Below are 21,520 nucleotides of genomic sequence, written 5' to 3'. Positions count from 1 at the left end.
AATCGACACATCATGTAATTAATTAGATTAAATATTTTTTTATCGACTGACAGCCCTAATGTATACTATAGATAGATAGATAGATATATAGATACACAGAACGATAGGATAGATAGATAGATAGATAGATAGATAGATAGATAGATAGATAGATAGATAGATACACAGAACGATAGGATAGATAGAATGATAGATAGACAGACGGATGGATGGATGGATGGACGGATGAATAGACCGAATGATAGGATAGATTTATTTATTTCTGTGATGCAAGGCTGAATTTTCATCATCTTTACTCCAGTCTTCAGTGTCACATGATTCTTCAGAAATCATTCTAATATACTGATTTGCTGCTCAAAAAAAAAAAAAAAAAAAAATATATATTTTTTTTTTTTTTTTTTGGAAACTATGATACATTTTTCTCCCAGGATTCTTTAATAAACATAAAGTTCAACAGTGTTTATTTGAAATCTCATACGACTATGAATAACAAAGTATTTCCATTGTTCTTTTGATAAACTGTTCCAAACCTCATGTTCCACTGGTGATATTCCAGTTTGCTTCTATACATAATACAGATTTGGTAGCAGAACCCAATGCTGATATTGTAATCTAAACCATTATGACATGAAATGCGTGTCCTGCTGTTCTCTGATTAGACAGTAGAGAAAGTCCCCACCGCTGTATGAATGCCTCGCTACTAGAGACCAGCTGCCATTGATTGAACACAGCTGTGAGCCGTAACCAATGGACTGAGAGCAAAAGAAAAGAGGGTGGAGGAGGAAGGGGGGATTGAAAGGGTGTTTTAATTATAATCGGCAATACAATCGTTACATCAGTGCTCATTACATTGAAGAGCAACTCAGAAGGTGCAGACACACACACACACACACACACACACACACACAGACAGAGGAGTTGTTTAAATCCGGAACATACCTTGTCAAATCCAGTCCAGAGGCTAATACCCCACCGCCTCACCTCAGAGAAAAGCAGTGCTGTGGGGAAAGCCTGTCGGTTCACACAGGGCCATCTTAGCAATGTCTCTGGGATGCTTTTTTTTATGTAGGTAATAAGCATACAGTACAGCTTCTATTTGAATGGGGAGAGATGAAAATCTCCAAAACTATTTGTAAAAACTTCTGCTTCAGTAACATGTCAAATCAACAGTGAGCAATCGTATCATTTTTAAACTCATTTTATATATTAATTTTACAATAATAAAAAAAATAAGTGATAGGCTGCACTTCAGTCACAATATTAACCATCATGATTTCTAATAATAATCATAGCTATTTCCTTTTCTTTGTGGCATTTTCTTCTTCTCATAGACATTTTTTTTTTTGTAAACCCCCTGTTTTAAATACTACATTGCTGGAGCTACATTGAACGAATAGTCTATGGAGCACAAAAGGAGATGGATAGCTATTGACTGCTGAGACAAGTATTGTCCAAAAAGGACATAAACGTGCAATAAAAACAGTACAATGCAACTTGTGTGCTATCTTTTAAAGCCATGCGATTGCTTTGTGTAAGGCCAGATCGAAATTTGAGTCATCATTCACTAAACATTGTATTATGTTGTATGAGTTTTATATATATATTTATAAGTCTCCTGCATAACCCCACACTTTGAGAACCACTGCATTGTCTGTTAATGCATGCATGCAGTGCATGTTTGTGGACACTTTTGTTGAAGTGTTGTGAGCAGCTAATTGATTGAGTTTAACACTTCTGACTGAAAGTCGTGAGTATGTTTAGGTTCCCTCTCTGATGGAATTCTTGGTATAACAACCGACTCTTTTGATGGTCGTCACCGGTGACTAAATGCGAGCTGTACTATTTCCTGGGTGAAGAGCTTGCTCAAACATGAGGATAATCCAAGAATCCAGAACATATGTACATTCTTAAGGGGATTATAACTGTTTACACTTTAAAGGATTTGACGCCAATGACAGTATTAGAATCGGAAGCTTGCATGTTCTCTGGTGGTGGTTAGTTAGTTGTTGGATGTTTCTGTCATCCTGAAATCAGTTGGCTTTAAAGAAACTTCTGCAAACTGTTGGATGCATACACATTGGATTTCTATTTAAAATTTATTTACTGTAGATATATTCAATAAGAATATCAATTAATGTATGTACAATGAAAAATACTGTGTAGCAATGCAGTGTACAGAATGTGTCTTTTATATTAGTTAAGGCACTTAAACACCACAAAAATCTCTGATGTAGTTTGTTCATTAGTTGAACCAGAATTAAAAATACAGATTTGAAGTGTAATTTGAGCTTTATTGCTAATTGTAAATGTGTTGTTAAATCAACTGTGGAGAATTTGGTCTTTGTTCATACAACTGGATAAGAATTTAGCATTTTCCCCCTATATTTCTTTGCCGATTATATCTACATAGGGACTTTGGTCAGATTGCATTGCAGCTGGTTTCATAAGTTTTTGTTTGCATGAAATACCTTTGTTTTTGCAAATCCTTGAGATTTTTTTTCTTCTTTTTCTCCAACATCTGTGAAACGCATCTTTCTCATTGAAATCACTTTCTCTGATGCAGCATACATGGTCATTTGCTGGTGACCTTAATACCATTAGCTATATGTAAGCATAGGCATATTTAGTCAAGTCTACTTGCCGTGGTAATTTACAGCATGCAGAATCCTGTAGATTTCTCACATTTAATTATATTTTATAAAATTTCTGTCCTTTTTAAACCTTGATGAGAGTGCTGTTGGTGCATAGAAAGGGATTAGCATTTCTGCATTCATTAAACTAAATATGCCGCTCGCAACTATACACTATTTCATGATTAAATGTTTGTGTTCTGTTTATTACCAAAGCATGACTAAAGTGTCTTATGCTTACCTGGTTTAGCAACCTTCTGTATCACCAAGAACACTCAAAAATGTGTATTTCAGGTTACCCGAGCACAACTCATCCTTCTGAGAGATAATCATTTTGCATTAGATATGCTTATACATCTTCATATTAACTACTGCTAATTTAGGATGAGAAACTATATTTGTCTGCATTGTGAACGTGTTCTGTCTCCACCGCAGTCGCTGCAAATGACTGAATCCAAAGGTATTGCATGATGGCAAGCCTTGTTAAACAGCGAAATATTGATTATAACTAGGAGCTAATTAGTTACGGACTTACTGTGCCAAGCATCTGTTGTTTTGGGTCTCTGGGAGGAAATTTCATAAATTACTACTTTTAATGGAATAGTTCACCCAAAAAATAAAAATCTGTCTTCATTTACCCATCCTCACGTTGGTCGACTTTCATAAAAGATGAAATGGCATGACGGAAATGTCCAATCTACTCTTTTCCATTCAACGACGGTGGATGCTGTGAGTAAATGATGACAAAAATTTTCATTTTGGTTGAATTTCCATGTAAATTGCCATTTTTCTTGCATAATGTAACATCTTTTAAAGTGAAAGGAAATATTAAATGAAAAAAAAATGGTAAAGAGTGGTTGTCTGACATCACAGTGAAGCCGCAGTGATTGTAGAAACTGACTAAAAGCTAATTGGGTATTGATTGATTAACATTATCAAGGGAAATTCATTTCAGAACAAACCATTCCTCTTGGAATAACATGTGTTGATGAATATTTTACAGTAAGACCAGCAGCATGCATTAGTAAAATAGGAGGGGTCCATTTTGATCCCATGTTGGCTTGAACATGTTAAGCAATGGTGCCATACTCGTAATTAATTGTCTTTTGAGATGTTTCCTTTCTTGTGGTATTTTGCAACCATATGAAACATTGAAATTGTTTGTCCATCTCATCTTTTCACAGGAAATTCAACATGGCCGCTGCTGTCGTCTTGCGTGTTTGTTGGATCCGGGCTTGAACTCGCCTAAGTTCTTCCTCGAGTGCTCTTAGAGTGCATGATGTCAGTGCATTTCTGCTGCCTTTCCAAGATGAACGACTGAAATATGAACCTCATTCAAGCTTTCTGGACCTCCGGTCCAGCGTCTGATTAAATCAAGGCCCTCAACGACCATCCGAGGGGGGGGACCAAGGAGTAGACGTGGCTGCTGGTTGGTGGCGGTGGAGGACGAGAAGGTGGCGGAGAAGGGGGGTTTGGAAGCCATCGTTATCCTTTGGAATATACCATTTGTGGAATACAACTGTGTGTTTGGAATATCGCAGAACTTTGGGAGTTTCACTGTAGTTTTTGGAATCCTTTTGGAATATTGGGAATTTGGCTCCTGTTCGCAGTCATGAAGGTGAACCCGAGCTCTTGTTTGTGTCCTGTACTTTTGTGCCTGTGTTTTCTGGAGAGGGGTTATGAGGCGAGCCATCACGGCCAAGCCAAAATAATTTCCAGGAGCCACAATGCAACTCACAGCCACAACCAGACTAAGGACGGGGAAACAGAGGTCCACCATCGGCCCAAACGAGGATGGATATGGAACCAGTTCTTTGTCTTAGAGGAACACATTGGTCCAGATGCACAATATGTAGGAAAGGTAAGTGTGACATTTTCAGTTCTGGTTTGCCTGGTCTAGTTTGCAGGTTTTGGGGCATTTGTGAGCTTGGCCGACCAGCTAAACCAATGCTGGCAGACCAGGTTGACCAACTTACCAACTAATTAATCCAATATAAATTGGTCTACCTGGTTCGTGCAAAAACATTTTTTTTTAAAGTAATACATAATACATTTATTTTATTATTGTATACAATGACCTTTAGGCAATGAATAATGATTTACAGCCTGCTATTGGACAAAACATTGGAGTGCACAAGTCTTTGGTTTGTTTTCCTTGAATGGAAGGACTTTAAATGGGTATATGAAAATTTGGGATTTAAACCAGCCTAAGGTGGTTTGGTAGTCTTAGCTGAATTAAATTGGTTGCGGTTTCCCAGCCTGACCAATTGATAAGAGTCCAAAACCCCTTTAAAACCATCAAATAGACCAGCCTGACCATGTTGGCTGGCTTTAAGACCAGCACATACATTGGGCTTGTTGATGTTATTTTTAACATGGATATAACAGCAGTCTAATGTTGAAACATGTTAGACGCTCATGAACAACATAAATTTGTAATTCAAGCAAGTGACCTTTTGCTCTTTCTCTGACCTTATTCCATCACTTGTCTACACCCGCAGGCCTTGATCGATAACATCTTTGCATGGAGTTAGCTTAGCACAGCAAAACAGCAGCTCAGGACTGCAGCTTGACTTATTGGTTCGTGTTTGAGATTTGACAGCCTTCATCATTTTGGCTAGAGTCATGCCGGTTCTCCTGTGTTTGCCTCATGGGCTTGTCGATCTTGTGAAACATGAATTTTGTGTCCATGCCAAATTGCAAACAGGGCCATGAATCTATTAGCATTAGCAAGTCAGTCTGCAGTCAGCATGGAAACTTTTGCACTGACCACATTTGTGTGTGTTTTACTATATAAATGCTATAGGCTATAGAGATATAGCATATAGAGAGCTTTATGTGCGTGAAGGAAGTATTACTTTTAGGATGATTTAATTTTCAAATATCTTCTTTACTTTTATAGTTAATGAAAATTACTTGAAAATTATTGCTTTTTATATTTGTGTCATTTTCACTATTTTTTCCCACAATACTTTTTGAAATATTAGACTTTGAAAATATTGGCAAAAATAAATTAAATAATGCGATAAATGGACTGTAGACATGACATGCCGATTTAACTGCCCTGAAAGAAAAGCCAGTCATTTGTTTCTTATATTTTCATAATCTGGCCATGAATAAACATTTTTTTTTTACCATTTAAAATAAAATGTGTAGAAATTGTCCTACATTGTAATCTTAATCATAAATTAAAGTAAAGAAACAAATTAAAAACATGCGTATTCAAATGGAAAACATTTTAAAATTATTAATTGTCATTTAAATGAAGTTGATTTTACCTTATAATAATATTTCATATTATTATTATTATTATTATTATTACTATTATTATTATTATTATTATTATTATACGGAAGTTCTAAGCGGCCATGCATTATTATTTTTTTCCTTCTTGTTTTCTCGTTATAACGACTTATTTTCTCGTTATATCGACATAACGAGAGTTGTTTTCTCATTATAACGACTTCATTTGCTCGTTATATCGACGTAACGAGAGTTGTTTCAGGTCAATAGTGCCACCTGTTGGTGCAGTTTTGTAACTTAGAGAACAACTTTTTTTAATGTCGAGATCACGAGAAAATTAAGTCGTTATAACGAGAAAACAACTCTCGTTATGTCGATATAACGTGAAAATTAAGTCGTTATAATGAGAAAACAACTCTCGTTATGTTGATATAACGAGAAAATAAGTCGTTATAACGAGAAAACAAGAAGCGAAAAAAAAAAATAATCCATGGCCGCTTAGAACTTCCGTATTATTATTATTATTATTATTATTATTATTATTATTATTATTATTATTATTATTATTATTATTATTATTATTATTATTATTATTTAGAACTTCCGTATTATTATTATTATTATTATTATTATTATTATTATTATTATTATTATTATTATTATTATTATTATCATTTTGCTGTTGATCAAATAAATAAATTATTGTTGATCAAATAAATGCAGCCTGGGTAAGACTTAGAGGCTCCTTTCAAAAACCTTAAAAATATTCAAATATGTATAATATAATTATTTTAAATATGATGTGGAAATTATTTTAAATAAATAAAATTTTACACTTCTGTGATACTGCACATTTTAGATTGTATTTTTTTAAATTCCATTGACCATTGAAATTCACTATTGAAAAAAAATAAATATTGAAGAATCCATTTGTCAGATATAAACATATTCATCATCAAGGTACCTTTTCACATAACAGTAGCAGTCCAATGAAAGACACATCGGCACTGTCCTTGAACTCCCCAGTACTCAAAAACTGCATTAGGCATTGTAAATTGATTCAATAAGCATTGTTTAAAGGGTACTGTGAGATGGTTAGCGGGGGCGCTACTCCATCCCAGTGTCCTCCTTTTATTCTCTTTGTGTCTCTCTTTCTGAAGCAGAGATTGATTCAGCAGGTCATGTCCGTGTGCTTTACGTCTCTTTACTGAAGCGTCACACAATGAGGCCGCAGGAAGCTGGTTAAGTTGTCTGTGTGCAGATTGACTTTTCTTATCTTCAGAAATATGGAAATGTGTGGCAGTTGATCATTTTTCAGGGTACTCAAGCATAAGGTAATGCAGGGAGAAGAGCGACAGACGTGCAGACAGAGAAAGAGAGAAAAGAGACAGACATTATTTCTCACTTGCTGCTTTCAAATCGTGTTGGAATGAGGTGAGCGGTCAGCAAGGGCATTATATGTTGGAAAATGAGCAAGATATCTGTTAGCATTCACATGTATCTTAATGGCAGCTGCTCGGATCTTGCAGGAGGTATGCAATTTGAAATGTTTTGTTTTTACATGTTATATGTTGAAACGTATTTATTTATTTGTAAAAAAGATGCTGCAGTGCATGACATCATATCACAACCATTGCAGTGTTTGAAGAAATTTTGCACGCTCAAAGTCTAGTGTGACCAAGACTTTATATGATCATAGCTGCAGAAATATCTACTATGTCCTCCTGACTACCAGCCATGGAGTTTTGTTACATGTTACAGTTTTAAGTCAGGATGTCCTGTACAGAGCACCTTCATGGCTTTTCAGAGATACCAAATGATTGGATGTTTCACCATGACCACTCCCTCTCCTTGGTCTTTAAACATGGCTGGCATTAATTTAGTGATCAAGTGTAACACCCTTATGGAAATATGATAATATGTTGTAATATTATCATATTTAAATGTATCATTTAAATCTGACAAATTTTAAAATTGTTTGTCATAAATCAACATCTCAGGAAAATGTTATGGGGTTTCAAATCAAAATATGACCTCCTGTCATGAAACAGGACATCGATTTCATACATGTCCACTGTAGAGGACACCAGGACTTAAAGCATGTTTATTACACATTTTGGGAGACACAACAAATGAATAGAGAAACAATTATATATCAATATTCCTATTAAATATTAGATATTATTATGAAAATCATGCTAATTATTGCACTTATTTGTTCATTCTATGTTACCCCAAGAACACATTAATATGCAAATTAGATACAGTTTATAGACACATTGTATATAATGGAAAAGCTCATTTATGGCCATTTTATACACATTTTGCATAAAGAAAATGTTTTTTAAAAATATCTTTCATAACATAGTTGAGAATCATCTTTATATAAAGTTTGGTATAAAAAAATTAAAATTGATTTGTGATTAAAATAAAAATCCCACTGTTTTTGTCTTTTCGTGTCTATTCATGTCTTTTTATATATAAAAAAAAACACAGGAATCCTGATGTCCTCTACAGAGGACATGGCATAACATATGAATAACATATAATTTTTCAATTTATTTTTCTTATGCTCTTAACAATGTAATGACATGACAAAATACTAAATTCACAAACTGTTTTCCTGGCAGTCAGGAGGATATTATAATGAAATATTTGCAATTAAAGTGTTGCTTGCAAAAATAAAAAGTTTTGTCTAAATATGCAGCTACTTACTTGATCAGTAGAATTTAAATGGAATTATGAAACCATAATAGAGGAAGCAAGTTGTTTTTAATCATAAGTTATAATTTTGCCATATTTGTAGTGTGAACACATTTCATGTACGAAGTTATTTAAGTATTTCCCATCATTCTCTGTGCATGAATGATTTATACAAAGCATAAAATACAGATCAAGCGTAAATTAGTCCCCAGACATCCCTTTTCCCCCACCTAAATTAGAATACACTTCTCAGCATAATTCCAACTTCTGAGCTCATAAGTACAAACTTCCCAAGAGGACTTGAAGGCAACAATGGAAAATTGCCTCTGCGAGCGAAAATCAAGTACAAAAATGCATCTGTGTGACAATAAGATGAGGAAAAAAAGGTTTATATTTACATTTTTTAGCTGTAAGCATGGCAGGCAAAATGAGAGCAAAATCCTTTCTGAGCATTTATATTGAATAAAAATATATGTTGTGTGTTCAGCTGGAAAAAATGGCTATATTAGCGAGACAGACAGAACTAGACGATTTATTTTCGTGTGGCCTGACATTGTAACAATACAATTGTAATACATTGTATTGGGTATTAAACAGATGGCAGTGATTTAAAATTGCATTACTTCAAAACCGAGCCTTATCAGGTTGCTAATTGCATGCAATATTAATTACTTTTTGTCTTCCTTTATTAGCATATCCGTACGACCGCTTCAGAAGAGCGCTGATTGGTCGGCAGGCTCCGGCAGGTTGGATTAAGATGCCCTGAAGCCCACTGGCCACCACTGCGCTCTGTACTCAAACAGTTTACAAAAATCTAACCCAGTTTACGGCATTGACAGAATATGCTAATCCTCAATGATAAAATGCCATTAAGAGCAAGCTGTTATGAGGGATTCAATTTGACATGCGCATGCAAAAGGCAAGGTCCCAAGATCGTTAGTGCAGCTAACTCCCTCATATTTAATTACCGCCTCTATCACAGGGGCTGGTAAAATATGGCCGTGATGCGAAATGACCCTTAATTAGATCGGCAAAGACTCTAGACAATTAATCCTTCAGCCCCTTCATTTGTGTGTATGTGTGAGTGGATATGTTTATTCTGAGGCTTGCTTAATTAAAACTTACAGACGCTTGCAGTAGCACAGGAAAGGTTCCCGTGAGGGACAAACTGAGATGATAGACCCTGCCTTCCTACTGCTCTTTATTTTCTGGCATCCGTGTGGTTGAGTGCCTTACTGGTGGCTCTCCTTATCCTCAAAGACAGACCGGAAAAGCTGTTTTGTCAAGAGACTCACGCTGTCTTTAGGGGTCAAAGTGTGATTAGAGTAATCACCTCTTCAGCGGTCCATGAAGCAATTTTGTAATCAACGTATTATGGGTAAACAACTCATTAGAGTTTCGCAATACCAGAATTTCAGTAGCAGTGCAATTTAACTATTGTCAACCCCAATATTGATAGAATAGCAACATCAAATATGTATGGAAGTCCGTATCTTTTTTTCATATCTCACAGTTGTGACTATTTCTCGTAAGAAGGACTTTATGTCTCGCAGTGAGACTTTTAGCTTTTACTTGTTTCACAATCATTTCATCTGAGGCAGAAACAGGTTTTCATAAATATATGCTAAATAAAACAATATTAAAAACAATTGTATTTAAATGAAGTAAAAAGTGTGTTAGTACATTGTTAAAATGAATAAAATAATAAAAGAAAAATATGTATGCATTATTTTGTATGTAATTGTCATTGCATAATAATTATTAATGTAAATTTATTAATTGTAAATAAAAATAAATAAATTTTATTTTGAATATTTCAAAATTATATTTTAATTAGTTTTAATGTAAGGCAGAAACATGCATCTAAATGTTATATATAATGTACAAAATTACACTCTGTCTGAATACTCGATTCTGATTGGCTGGCAGGTATGCATTAAAACGTTTATGTACCACTTCATGTCGGGTGGTTCTTTGCCTCCACATCGAGCATTACAATTGTTTAATGCACAGTTAGCTGTGCATTATCCCATATGTTTAATGGGATAATGGGAGTTGTAAATATATATACACACACACACACACACACATTAACTTGTGTGCTAATATGAATATAAATATGTATGAACAGTAATACAAATTAAACATTTAATATTATGTAAATAATGCACATAAATATTAAATACATGTAAATAAAAAAAAAATATTAATAATAAAACAGTTGCACTTATTTCTCAGTTAAGTAACAGCATCCAGGTTCCAAATTCAGTCTGTACACTGTGGAAAGACTGGGTTTTTTATGTTTTCATTTATTTATTTTACATTTTTATTGAATCAAAGTACCAGTATTTTTGACTTCTTTAAATTAACCAAGCATGTGTATGAATCAGTGTTGCCAGATTGGGCGGTTTTGAATTTGATTGTGCAGGTAAAAATTGGCTTGGGCGGGTGGACAAAATTTGGGCTGGTTTAGGGTCAGTTTGGCGGTTTTCAAACATATAAATTGGTTTATAAACAAGCCCAAGTGTGCATATACTGCATCCAATCAGTCATCACGAGGTTACTAAACAGTAAACACACACGCACACTGCAAAGATGGCTGGTACTGATGTTGACATCCCGGCCACACTTGCTAGCCAATCACTAGGGATCAGCAGACAAACGTGATGATTCATGAGTGATGGGTTTTTAGTGCAATAACAGATCTGATTTTTAATGTATAACTGTATAAGTGATCATAATGCCTAAATATTGCCTTAGTTACATGGTAAAGAGTGGGAGAGTGTTTTAACTCTCAAAACATGAATTAGCTACACCTGTTAAGAGAGAAATGACACGAAAGCTCTAATATCACTGCAACTCCGAAATCAGAGCACAGTTAAATTATTTAATCAAAATCTATTTATATCTATATGATCCTGTCTTATCTTTTGAACGGTCCAGATTGAAAGCTGCTGGACTTGTTAGTTTTGACAGTGCAAAGTTCTGTAACGTTCTACAATAAGAACTTCACGAAAGACTTCCTCTAGTTCTGTGTGAAATCATAGAGTGACACGAATTTTTGTCGGATTATCATACAGTATGCATCAATGAATGACACAATTTTTACTGTCATGGTGTGTTGCATAAACGAGTGTAAAAAACATAATTACGTTGTTGTTGTTTTTCTTCGATCACTTATATTGGGAACTTTTTCGCATTTAAATTCTGATTGTTGACATTGAAAATTATGCATGATTTTTCGAGGGTATCGGTTAATTTCTTCAGTGACTGCTTGCATATTTTAATCATATTTGATCATTCTCTGTAATGTATTGGCCCTGATATGATCCATGGTAAAAATGTATCTAACATTATATTATTTTGTCGTCATTATTTAGTTTTAAGGAGTTTAAAACGGCTCTTATCAACCTTGATAGACATATTCTATCACATTATTTTGACAGTTAAAGTTTTGGGCGGTTTTTTGTTGGAGTGGGTGGGTTTTTGTGAGATTTTGGGCTGAAAATCGTCCATCCAATCTGGCAACACTGGTATGAATATACACAAAGACTTTCCTTCAAGGTCCTTGACTGCAGTAGTAACTCATCCCTGAGCGTTCATCCTCATCATTGGGATAATGTAATTCCTCATGCTCCGCATCATGACACATGTGTAACATGTATGATATATAATGTTTGTGCAGGGGACGGAATATTCAAAGCAGTGCAGCTTTATATATCGTCGGACCTTGAAAGGGAAACAGCGTATCTTTTTGCAGAAAGGTCCTTGAAAAACTTGGTCTGTGTGACACTCATACATTACCCAAGAGGAAGAAGAGACAGACTCAGAGAGTCCTGTGATCCTCTCGTTAGCCGTACACGCAAAAATCCGTCTCAGATTCCATAATCTTGCATTTTTAATCCTGTGATTCGTCGGTAGGAACCAAAAAGTTAGAAAAGATTAGTGTCTTGAGAGATCATCTAATTCTGGAGTGTCTGGAGTGACGTCATGGAGTTAGCCAGTCATGCAGAAACTCAACTCATGCATATAGACATAATGTATATGCATGTAGATGCATGCATATTAATGTAGCTATAGCTCTATATGCTTGCAAGCATACATTCATAGGTCCATATATATGTAGATTTAGATGTATGTGCATTTGCATATAGATATATTTGCCTATATGTATAGCTCTGTATGAATGTGCATATAATATTACACTTACTCCTTAATAATTAGTAATTAAGATCTAAAATTGGCTTAAGAAAACACAAGCAGATAGCTGAAGAAGGATGGCAAATGTGTAATTATCTGTTGGTGACTGACTATCAGTTTTTTGTTTTTGAAGGTCTTTTACTATGTTTACATAAATGGTTTGAGCAGATTTCAACATAATGTGTCCAAAAAACCCTGTAGCCTCCAATGTGTCTGTTCTGCTCTGTCAGCGTTACATGTCTTGACATCATCTGATACAAAAGGTGTTTGGATGTTTTATTCATATGGTTATATATGGATGGTCCCCTGGCAGAATCAAGGAACCATTTCCACTTTGAGTAGCACAGGCTGAGGAAGCGAAAGTGTTCATGGCTAAACTTCAGTCTTCCTTTATGCAGTTTGAGCTAAAATGCAAATACCGTATTGGCCCGAATATAAGACGACCCTGATTATAAGACGACCCCCATTTTCCCAGATGTACCTTTTGGAAAAAGGCTTTTTAAAAGCCAAATCTTGTTTTTTCTCAGTAAAACACATTTTGTCTTATTATTTTCATATTGCATATTTTTCCTATTTTAATTTTTGTTTTGAAAGTATGGTAAAAACTGGTAAAATGTACCAACAATCACATTTAAAAAAATATACACTTTTTGATATACCATAAAAAAAAAACAGGTAGCCCATCTGAATTAGGACATTTAGGCTATCCATCTAATAGTAGCCTACCAAAATCTTATTAACAGTAGAAGTGAAATCTTACTGTAGTCTTCAAATCTGGGTACTGTCTTACGTTTTAAAATCACAAAGGGAGTTTGGTCCCATCAGGCTAACTTGACAGTCACGACTCATGCAGCTGTAAGCTTTTCTTTTTCTTTTGTTTTTACTCGTGATCTTTACAACACGCATTACATTACGTAATTCATGGCACACTCGTTTTATGCGTATTTGACACCACCTATTGTTGTGGGTGTATTGTTAACATGTCAAAGTCTAGACCCTGAATATAAGACGACCACGTTTTTTCAGATGTATTTCCAAGAAAAAAACATCGTCTTATATTCGGGTCAATACGGTACTTTTGCCACGTAGGTATATTTCCAATACAGTTTGAGAAAGTCAGTCTCATTTCACAAGTTCTCTTTAAAGTGGTAGTGGTGACTAGGCATGGGACGATAACCGGTTTCAGGGTATACCGCGGTTTGGAAAAGTCACGGTTTCAAAACCACAAAAATTTCCCGTTATACCGCTCCTGCGGTATGTGCAGTTTTTTTACGTGTCGTCAAAGACGGAAAGTGCAGGACTCCCTCAGTTGTGTGCAGCGAAGAGCATAACGAGTCACACGACCCCTCCCCCTCAGCCCCTCCGGTTGGTGCGAGCAGTCAGTGAGAGTCACCTGTGTGTGGGATGGCCGAAGGAGATGAATCCCTGGAACTTTTTACCCCTTTGAAAAAGACGAAGTCTGTCGTATGGGAGTTTTTCGCGTAACGTAGACTAACCATGTTCTGTACGCAACGGTGTTCCATACAGATGATGTTTTAGCTAAATAAATACTTCCAGGTCGAACATAAACTATATATCTGTGTCATCTTCATTTGTCCCTCTTTCACCCCCGATCAAGACAGAGACCCACCTGCCGTTTGTTTCAGTGTTGAAATACTATTTAGCTTGCTACCGAGGCAGATAACATGGCTAATTAACTAGCTAACGTCAACTAGTTTCGTCCCTCACGTTACTTCACAGAGTGAGGAATTGCAGTCTAAAGTACGTACTGTACTTGTCTGTGATTTAGTACAATAATTAAATTTAGCTGGTATCACGTCTGTACTTTTAAGCCTCCTGCCATTGCTTACATCTGTTCAAAATCACAACATTTAAAAAACAAACTGTTGTATGGAGAGACCGTGTGTGTGTGTGTGTGTGTGTGTGACACTCGTGCTCTCTCTTTCCTTATGTGTGTATGTGCACACATCCTCATACCTCACCGCTCCAAACTTAATCCGGGAAAGATGAACATTCCTGCATCATAACTTGGACTGAAAGATGAATGTGTAGAAAGTGAGCATGTCTCCAAAAACCTTGTTGAACTGCAGGTTTAATGGCTGCATTTTTTAGTATTTTTTTATTTTTGTTTTTACAGAATTTATGTTTTGATTATATTTTTGATTATTGAGCTGCAGGTTTAGGCTCACTTAAGTGACTCCTTTTTTTCTTTAATTTATAGGGATTTTTTTTTAAAGACAATAATTTATTTATGTTCTGATTAGTGTTGAGCTGCAGGTTTAGGCTCACTTAAGTGACTGCATTTAATTAAGAATAATTGTATTATTTATTCTAATTATTTAGCCTGACATGTTTACTGTTCCAAAATGTTCTATATGTTTCTTAAAAATAAAATATGTGTTCAGTGTGTAAAAAAAAAGTTTTTTTTACCCAGACATTTAAAAATGACATATTTTAGAGCTGTAATCGCAATACCATGATATGTTTTATCTAAGGTTATCATACCGTCAGAATCTCATACCAGCCCATGCCTAGTGGTGACAATCATTCCTCTGGAAAGCAAAGACGATCTGGTGTTCTCATCATTATGGGTCAATTTCTCCCTTAGGAGTGAAAATTCACACAGGAGAAGCCTTTAATATCTCAGTTGTTTCTCAAAAATGGCATTAAATGAAGGCCAAATGAAAATGCATTTCCAAATAGATTTGCCAAGACACTTAAGTCTCAAAAGTTCTTGCGAGACCTTATAATCAAAGTTACGCAATCTACAGAGTCAATATGAAATTAAAATGTATTACCTTTTTTTAATACATGTTCCCAGTATTTGTAACCTTTTATTAAAATATGCTGCAACTCTAAAACAGCATTCCCTGCTGGGTGGTGTAGCAAATCATTCTAACTGTACGTTTTCAAACCCTCCCCTCCAATGATATTTAGGATTATCAATGTTTAATGAGTACAGTTTTCAGAAACTAGAGGAGACATGTGAAATTACTTGACTTGAACTAAATTTTCCCTCCCCAGACCCCAGAGGGTTAATGTGATTGCTGTATTGGAGAAACAGTTGAGATATTTAAAAAAAACGTTACGTTGAAACTTTGCATGCACATTCATGACCCTAAAATAATAGAAATATCAAATTGACCCCAACACAATAAATAGGAAGTTAAATGTTGACTTCAATTTTATGATTCTACACTCAGAACATAATAATTTTATATTACGAGAACATCTGAGACCAAGTGTGTACTTAACCAAATGAAATTGACTTCAACTTCTGAGAAATATAATTTTCGTCCAGGCAGCGGCTGCACTAAAGCAGTTTTTTTTTTTTGGTGCAGTTTTGACCAAATGTACCTGATTAGAAAAGTGAAGGCTGGAGAAAATTAAGCGATTATTGAACTGGCACTGTTCATACACACACTGATTAAAGCTGTAAAGAGGAAAAAAGGATAAGTTTAATCAGAGACAAGTCCACCTTACTAATTGTGAATATAAAGCTCAGCAGTGATTGATGAGTTTATTTTACTCTTTGACCTCATTCTCCTTCGCTGCTCCTCATACTCCCTCCATCTCCCTCTCCTTCATTCTGTCTCCCTCCCACATCTCAAAGACTTTCTGTCCTGTAATTGAGGCTTTTTTTTCTATCCCACACTCCATCCATCCTGACTCACACTTAATGAGACTTGTCTTCACTCATTTTGCTTCTAAATTTTACAGCAATTTGGGGTGATGTTACTCCAGGTAATATGATTGCAAACATTATATGAGTAATAGACTCATTAGGTGAATCATAATTAAATGTGTAAAAGAACTTGAAAGAGTGAAAGAGCATAAAAGAGTTGGTAATAACTTTTCAAAAAAGATACTTTTAATTATTTGTAAGTTTATTAAAGTTTAGTCAGTGATAAGGTGCAAGTTTATGGGAAATTTTAAACAGAAATTCTGGATTACCTCTCAAGCATGGACAAAAACGTCCCAGGTTACGTATGTAACCATGGTTCCCCGAGGGAACAAGACACTGCGTCGGAAAACGCTAGGGGAAAGCCTTCAGCGATACCAAGCTCTGAATCATAAGTGTAATCAGTCCAATCGATGGGCGAGACGTCAGAGGCGGGTGACGTCATGACCAGGAAGCTTTAAAAGCATGTGAGGTGCAGCCGGCGTGAGCTTCTAGGAGTGAAGCAAGCTCTAGTAGGGATGCCGGAAGTATGGCCTTGAGACACAGCATCTCGTTCCCTCTGGGAACCATGGTTACATACGTAACCTGGGACGTTCCCCTTCGGGAACTCGAGCTGCGTCGGAAAACGATAGGGGAACGAGATGTCCACGCCGCCAGACTTGCAAATCCCTGTCTAGTGTGGAAGAGCACAGCTATGGCAAGAAAACAGAGGGGCCTTGAGTGGCTCGCAAATCTAGGTCATAGAACCTGACGAATGTGAGGGGCGTAGACCATCCCGCAGCATTGCAGATGTCCTGCATAGGAACACCTGCCAGAAATATACATACCCCACACGAGGGTACAAAAAAGCTTTGGCCAGACCAGGCGCAAAGTCGAGATAGGAAGGGGCCACAGAAAGGGCCAGCAGATCCCCATCTCTCTTTAGAGAAGATATAGCCAAGAGAAATACAGTCTTTAACGTTAGAAGACGATCTGGTATCTCCTCGATAGGCTCAAAGGGAGGCCTACAGAGAGCTTCTAGCACCACAGCGAGGTCCCAAGGAGGGACACAAGATCGTACCTGAGGCCTCAGCCTCATCACACCACGGAGGAAACGTGTAACCAGAGGGTCCTTGCCCACTGAGTGACCATCAAGAGGGGCGTGGTAGGCCGCTATAGCCGCCACGTAGACCTTCAGGTTGGAGTGGGTTAACCCCGTGGAAAAACGGGCCTGCAAGAACTCCAGCACTGTACCAGTCGGGCAGTTAACTGGGTCAAGCAGGCGGTCTCCGCACCATGAAGTGAAGAGTCTCCACTTCAGGGCGTACAGTTTCCTCATTGAGGGAGCTCTAAATTGGAGGATGGTTTCAACAACCTCGGTTGAGAGACCAGAGGCTATGAGTTGTGTCCCCTCAGCTTCCACAACTCTGGGCAGGGGTGAAGGATCATACCCTCCGCCTGTGAGAGGAAATCTCTCCTGATGAGAATCTCCCATGGAGTGCCGTCGAGGAGAGAAATCAGGTCCGAGAACCATACTCGGCCCGGCCAGAATGGGGCTACTAGCAATAGACGGACCCCGTCCCGACGCACTCTCTCTAGAACGGCGTACAGACGAAGCCTCGGCCAAGTCTGTACCATAGCATCCAGCCCCAGTGGAGCTGGATGAGTGAGAGAGAACCAGAGGGGACATTGCGATGTCTGACAGGTCGCAAACAAGTCAACCTGAGCCTGGCCAAAAACTCTCCATATCTGCTTCACCACCTCGGGGTGAAGCATCCATTCCCCGGGCCTTGGCCCCTGCCTCGACAGGATGTCTGCTCCCATATTGAGATGCCCAGGAACATGAACTGCCCTCAGCGAGAGGAGATTGCCCTGGGACCACAGAAGGATCTGGTGTGCCAGCTTGTATAAGGGGAGCGAACGTAGACCTCCCTGGTGGTTGATATAAAAGACCACCGCTGTGTTGTCGGTGCGCACCAACACATGGCGATCTCTTAGGTCTGGAAGAAAGTGTTTGAGTGCTCGAAACACGGCCAGCATCTCCAGGCAGTTGATGTGCCACTTGAGATGGCAACCACTCCTCAGACCGCGGTCATGAGTGGCCACCCTGCCCGCTAGCGTCCGTCGCTAGCGTTATGCGGTGACAAGGAGCTCCCAGCACCGGGCCCTGAGACAAGAGCCAAGGTTTCCTCCACAAGTCTAAGGCACGTAGGCATCGCCGCATGACCTTGATCATGCGAAGCGGGTTTCCCCTCGGGGAGAACCCCTTGGTCTTGAGCCACCACTGTAGGGGTCACATGTACAGCAGACCAAGAGTTATCACGTTGGACGCAGCTGCCATCAGACCCAGCAGCTTTTGAAACTGCTTGACAGTGAGTGACCGGCCTTCTCTGACTCTCGCGACTGCATTGAGGATCGACTTGATCCGAGCAGGAGACAAACATGCCTGCATCGTGGTTGAATCCCACACCACGCCCAGATAAGTGGTCCACTGTAATGGAGAAAGCACACTTTTCTTGGCGTTTAGTTTTAACCCCAACCCTTTCATATGAGCGAGAACGACATCTCGATGCCGAACCACCATCTGCTCTGATTGAGCTAAAATCTACCAATCGTCGATGTAATTGAGTATGCGGATGCCCTGGAGTTGCAGAGGAGCCAGAGCAGCATCCACACACTTTGTGAAAGTACAGGGTGAGAGTGCTAGGCCGAAGGGAAGGACCCGATATTGGTAAGCTTTGCCCCTGAAAGCAAACCTCAGGAACTTCCTGTGACTGGGAAGGATGGAGACATGGAAATAAGCATCGTTTAGATCTATCGTGACAAACCAGTCCTCATACCTGATCTGAGACACAACCTGTTTGACAGTGAGCATTTTGAACTTCAGACGCATGACTGAGTGGTTCAATAGCTGCAGATCTAAAATCGGATGCAACCCTCCATCCTTCTTTGGAACAATGAAGTACCGGCTGTAGAACCCGGACTCCCTGTTGAGAGGAGGGACCACCTCGATGGCCTCCTTCCTCAAGAGAGTGTTCACTTCTTGTTGTAATACCAGAGCCTGCTCGGGGCCCACTAATGTGAGGAAAACCCCTTTGAAAGGCGGTGGTGGAGCGCCGAACTGAATGCGATAGCCTGTTTCTACAGTTTGCAGGACCCAACGAGATACATTTGGCAGTAGTTTCCACGCTGCTAAATAATTTACTAAGGGAACCAGTCTCTTGAGACTGGCCTCTGGTGTATTTGGAGCTGCACCTCACGTGCTTTTAAAGCATCCTGGTCATGATGTCACCCGCCTCTGACGTCTCGCCCATCGATTGGACTGATTACACATATGATTCAGAGCTTGGTATCACTGAAGGCGTTCCCCTAGCGTTTTCCGACGCAGCTCGAGTTCCCGAAGGGGAACTACTTATGTTTTGAAAAGATCAGTTGCTTTCTTCTGTCAGAGGAAAAGTAAAAGTGAAGTGAGTTTCCAAGGTTACTGGGTTACTGTGAGCATTATTCAGAGGTAACAGTCACTCCTGGTAATGGATGCTGCAGTACAAGTGTGAGACTTTTTATTTGAGGTGTCATTTTTGGCATTCTGAGTGTGGATGATAAAATCCAGAAATAATGAGGTTTTTGATAAGCTAATGACTGAAAAGGCATTAACAAGTGAATGGAAATAAAATTAATTAGTATAAAAGCTATTTTCGTGTGTTTTTAGGCATTACATGGCAAAAAACTTTTTTTCTTAATCATTATTTTTGCCTTTTCTAAGCGTCCTTAAAAAAGATCAGTTTACTTTCAAGCTGTTATATTACTTGTTTTCAAAGAATTTATCTTCAATTAAGTTAGTTAAGTTGAATTAAGTCTAGCACAATTTAATGAGGTTTATGTTTAAAACCCTTATCTGTCCCTCGGGTCATTTTGACCCAAAACTCATTTTTAAAGAGTTTTTAAAAAATCGACGCATTAACAAGTGAATGGAAATAAAATTAATTAGTATAAAAGCTATTTTCGTGTGTTTTTAGGCATTACATGGCAAAAAACTTTTTTTCTTAATCATTATTTTTGCCTTTTCTAAGCATCCTTAAAAAAGATCAGTTTACTTTCAAGCTGTTATATTACTTGTTTTCAAAGAATTTATCTTGAATTAAGTTAGTTAAGTTGAATTAAGTCTAACACAATTTAATGAGGTTTATGTTTAAAACCCTTATCTGTCCCTCGGGTCATTTTGACCCAAAACTCATTTTTAAAGAGTTTTTAAAAAATCGAGTGTTGATCGTTAATTTATGAGACTTTGTTACTTTTGTCACACTTGAACCGGGAATACATGAAAAACAATTTAAGTGAATTCGAGCAGTTTAAGTGGGTGCTATAAAAAAAAGTATCAAAAGTGTCCCTTGCGAGTCATTTTGACCTGTCACTGGAAAAGCATGGAATTTACGAAAAAACTGCAGTTTTTTTAATTTAATTTTGTCACACTTGAGCATGGAGTGCACACAAGAAAATTTGAGTCAATTTGAGGATTCTATGTGGGTGTAATAAAAAAGTAACAAAAGTGTCCCTCGTGGGTCATTTTGACCCAGCCATAGGAATGAATTAAATGTCCGGAAAAAAAACAAGTGAATTCGAGCAGTTTAAGTGGGTGCTATAAAAAAAAGTATCAAAAGTGTCCCTTGCGGGTCATTTTGACCTGTCACTGGAAAAGCATGGAATTTACGAAAAAACTGCAGTTTTTTTAATTTAATTTTGTCACACTTGAGCATGGAGCGCACACAAGAAAATTTGAGTCAATTTGAGGATTCTATGTGGGTGTAATAAAAAAAGTAACAAAAGTGTCCCTCGTGGGTCATTTTGACCCAGCCATAGGAATGAATTAAATGTCCGGAAAAAAAACATATATATATAAACTATATATATATATTTTTTTACTATATTAAATCTGACACAATCCAAAAAAGATGCATACCCAAACCAAGGGCTGAGACTGCAGAATGTCCCCAATGCACAAAAAACTCACATACCCACACACACATGGCACACACACTCCCATTGAAACACATTATAGCATTTATGATGTTTCTGCTGGGAAATG

At 37.6% G+C, this 21,520-nt stretch overlaps 1 protein-coding gene across 5 annotated transcripts in view; it reads left to right on the top strand.

Annotated features, from left to right (window-relative positions):
- Positions 1 to 21,520, top strand: part of LOC107582195 (cadherin-18-like) — a 298,071-nt gene that overhangs the window by 185,923 nt on the left and 90,628 nt on the right. For 3 of the 5 annotated variants that reach the window (XM_016267946.1, XM_016267947.1, XM_016267945.1), the window contains exon 2: positions 3,815 to 4,491. In XM_016267946.1, the coding sequence (XP_016123432.1) occupies positions 4,243 to 4,491 (249 nt within the window). In that variant the 5' untranslated portion in view covers positions 3,815 to 4,242. Of the gene's footprint in view, positions 1 to 2,732; positions 2,741 to 3,814; positions 4,492 to 21,520 lie in introns of all 5 variants that reach the window. The other 2 variants (XM_016267948.1, XM_016267944.1) reach the window with 1 other exon arrangement.

The sequence above is a fragment of the Sinocyclocheilus grahami genome, unplaced genomic scaffold (genome assembly GCF_001515645.1).
Source record: "Sinocyclocheilus grahami isolate Dianchi unplaced genomic scaffold, SAMN03320097.WGS_v1.1 scaffold41.1, whole genome shotgun sequence".
In the NCBI taxonomy this organism is placed as follows: Eukaryota; Metazoa; Chordata; class Actinopteri; order Cypriniformes; family Cyprinidae; genus Sinocyclocheilus; species Sinocyclocheilus grahami.
The sequence above is the reverse complement of the archived record's forward strand: the minus strand, read 5'-3'. Positions and strand labels throughout refer to the sequence as shown.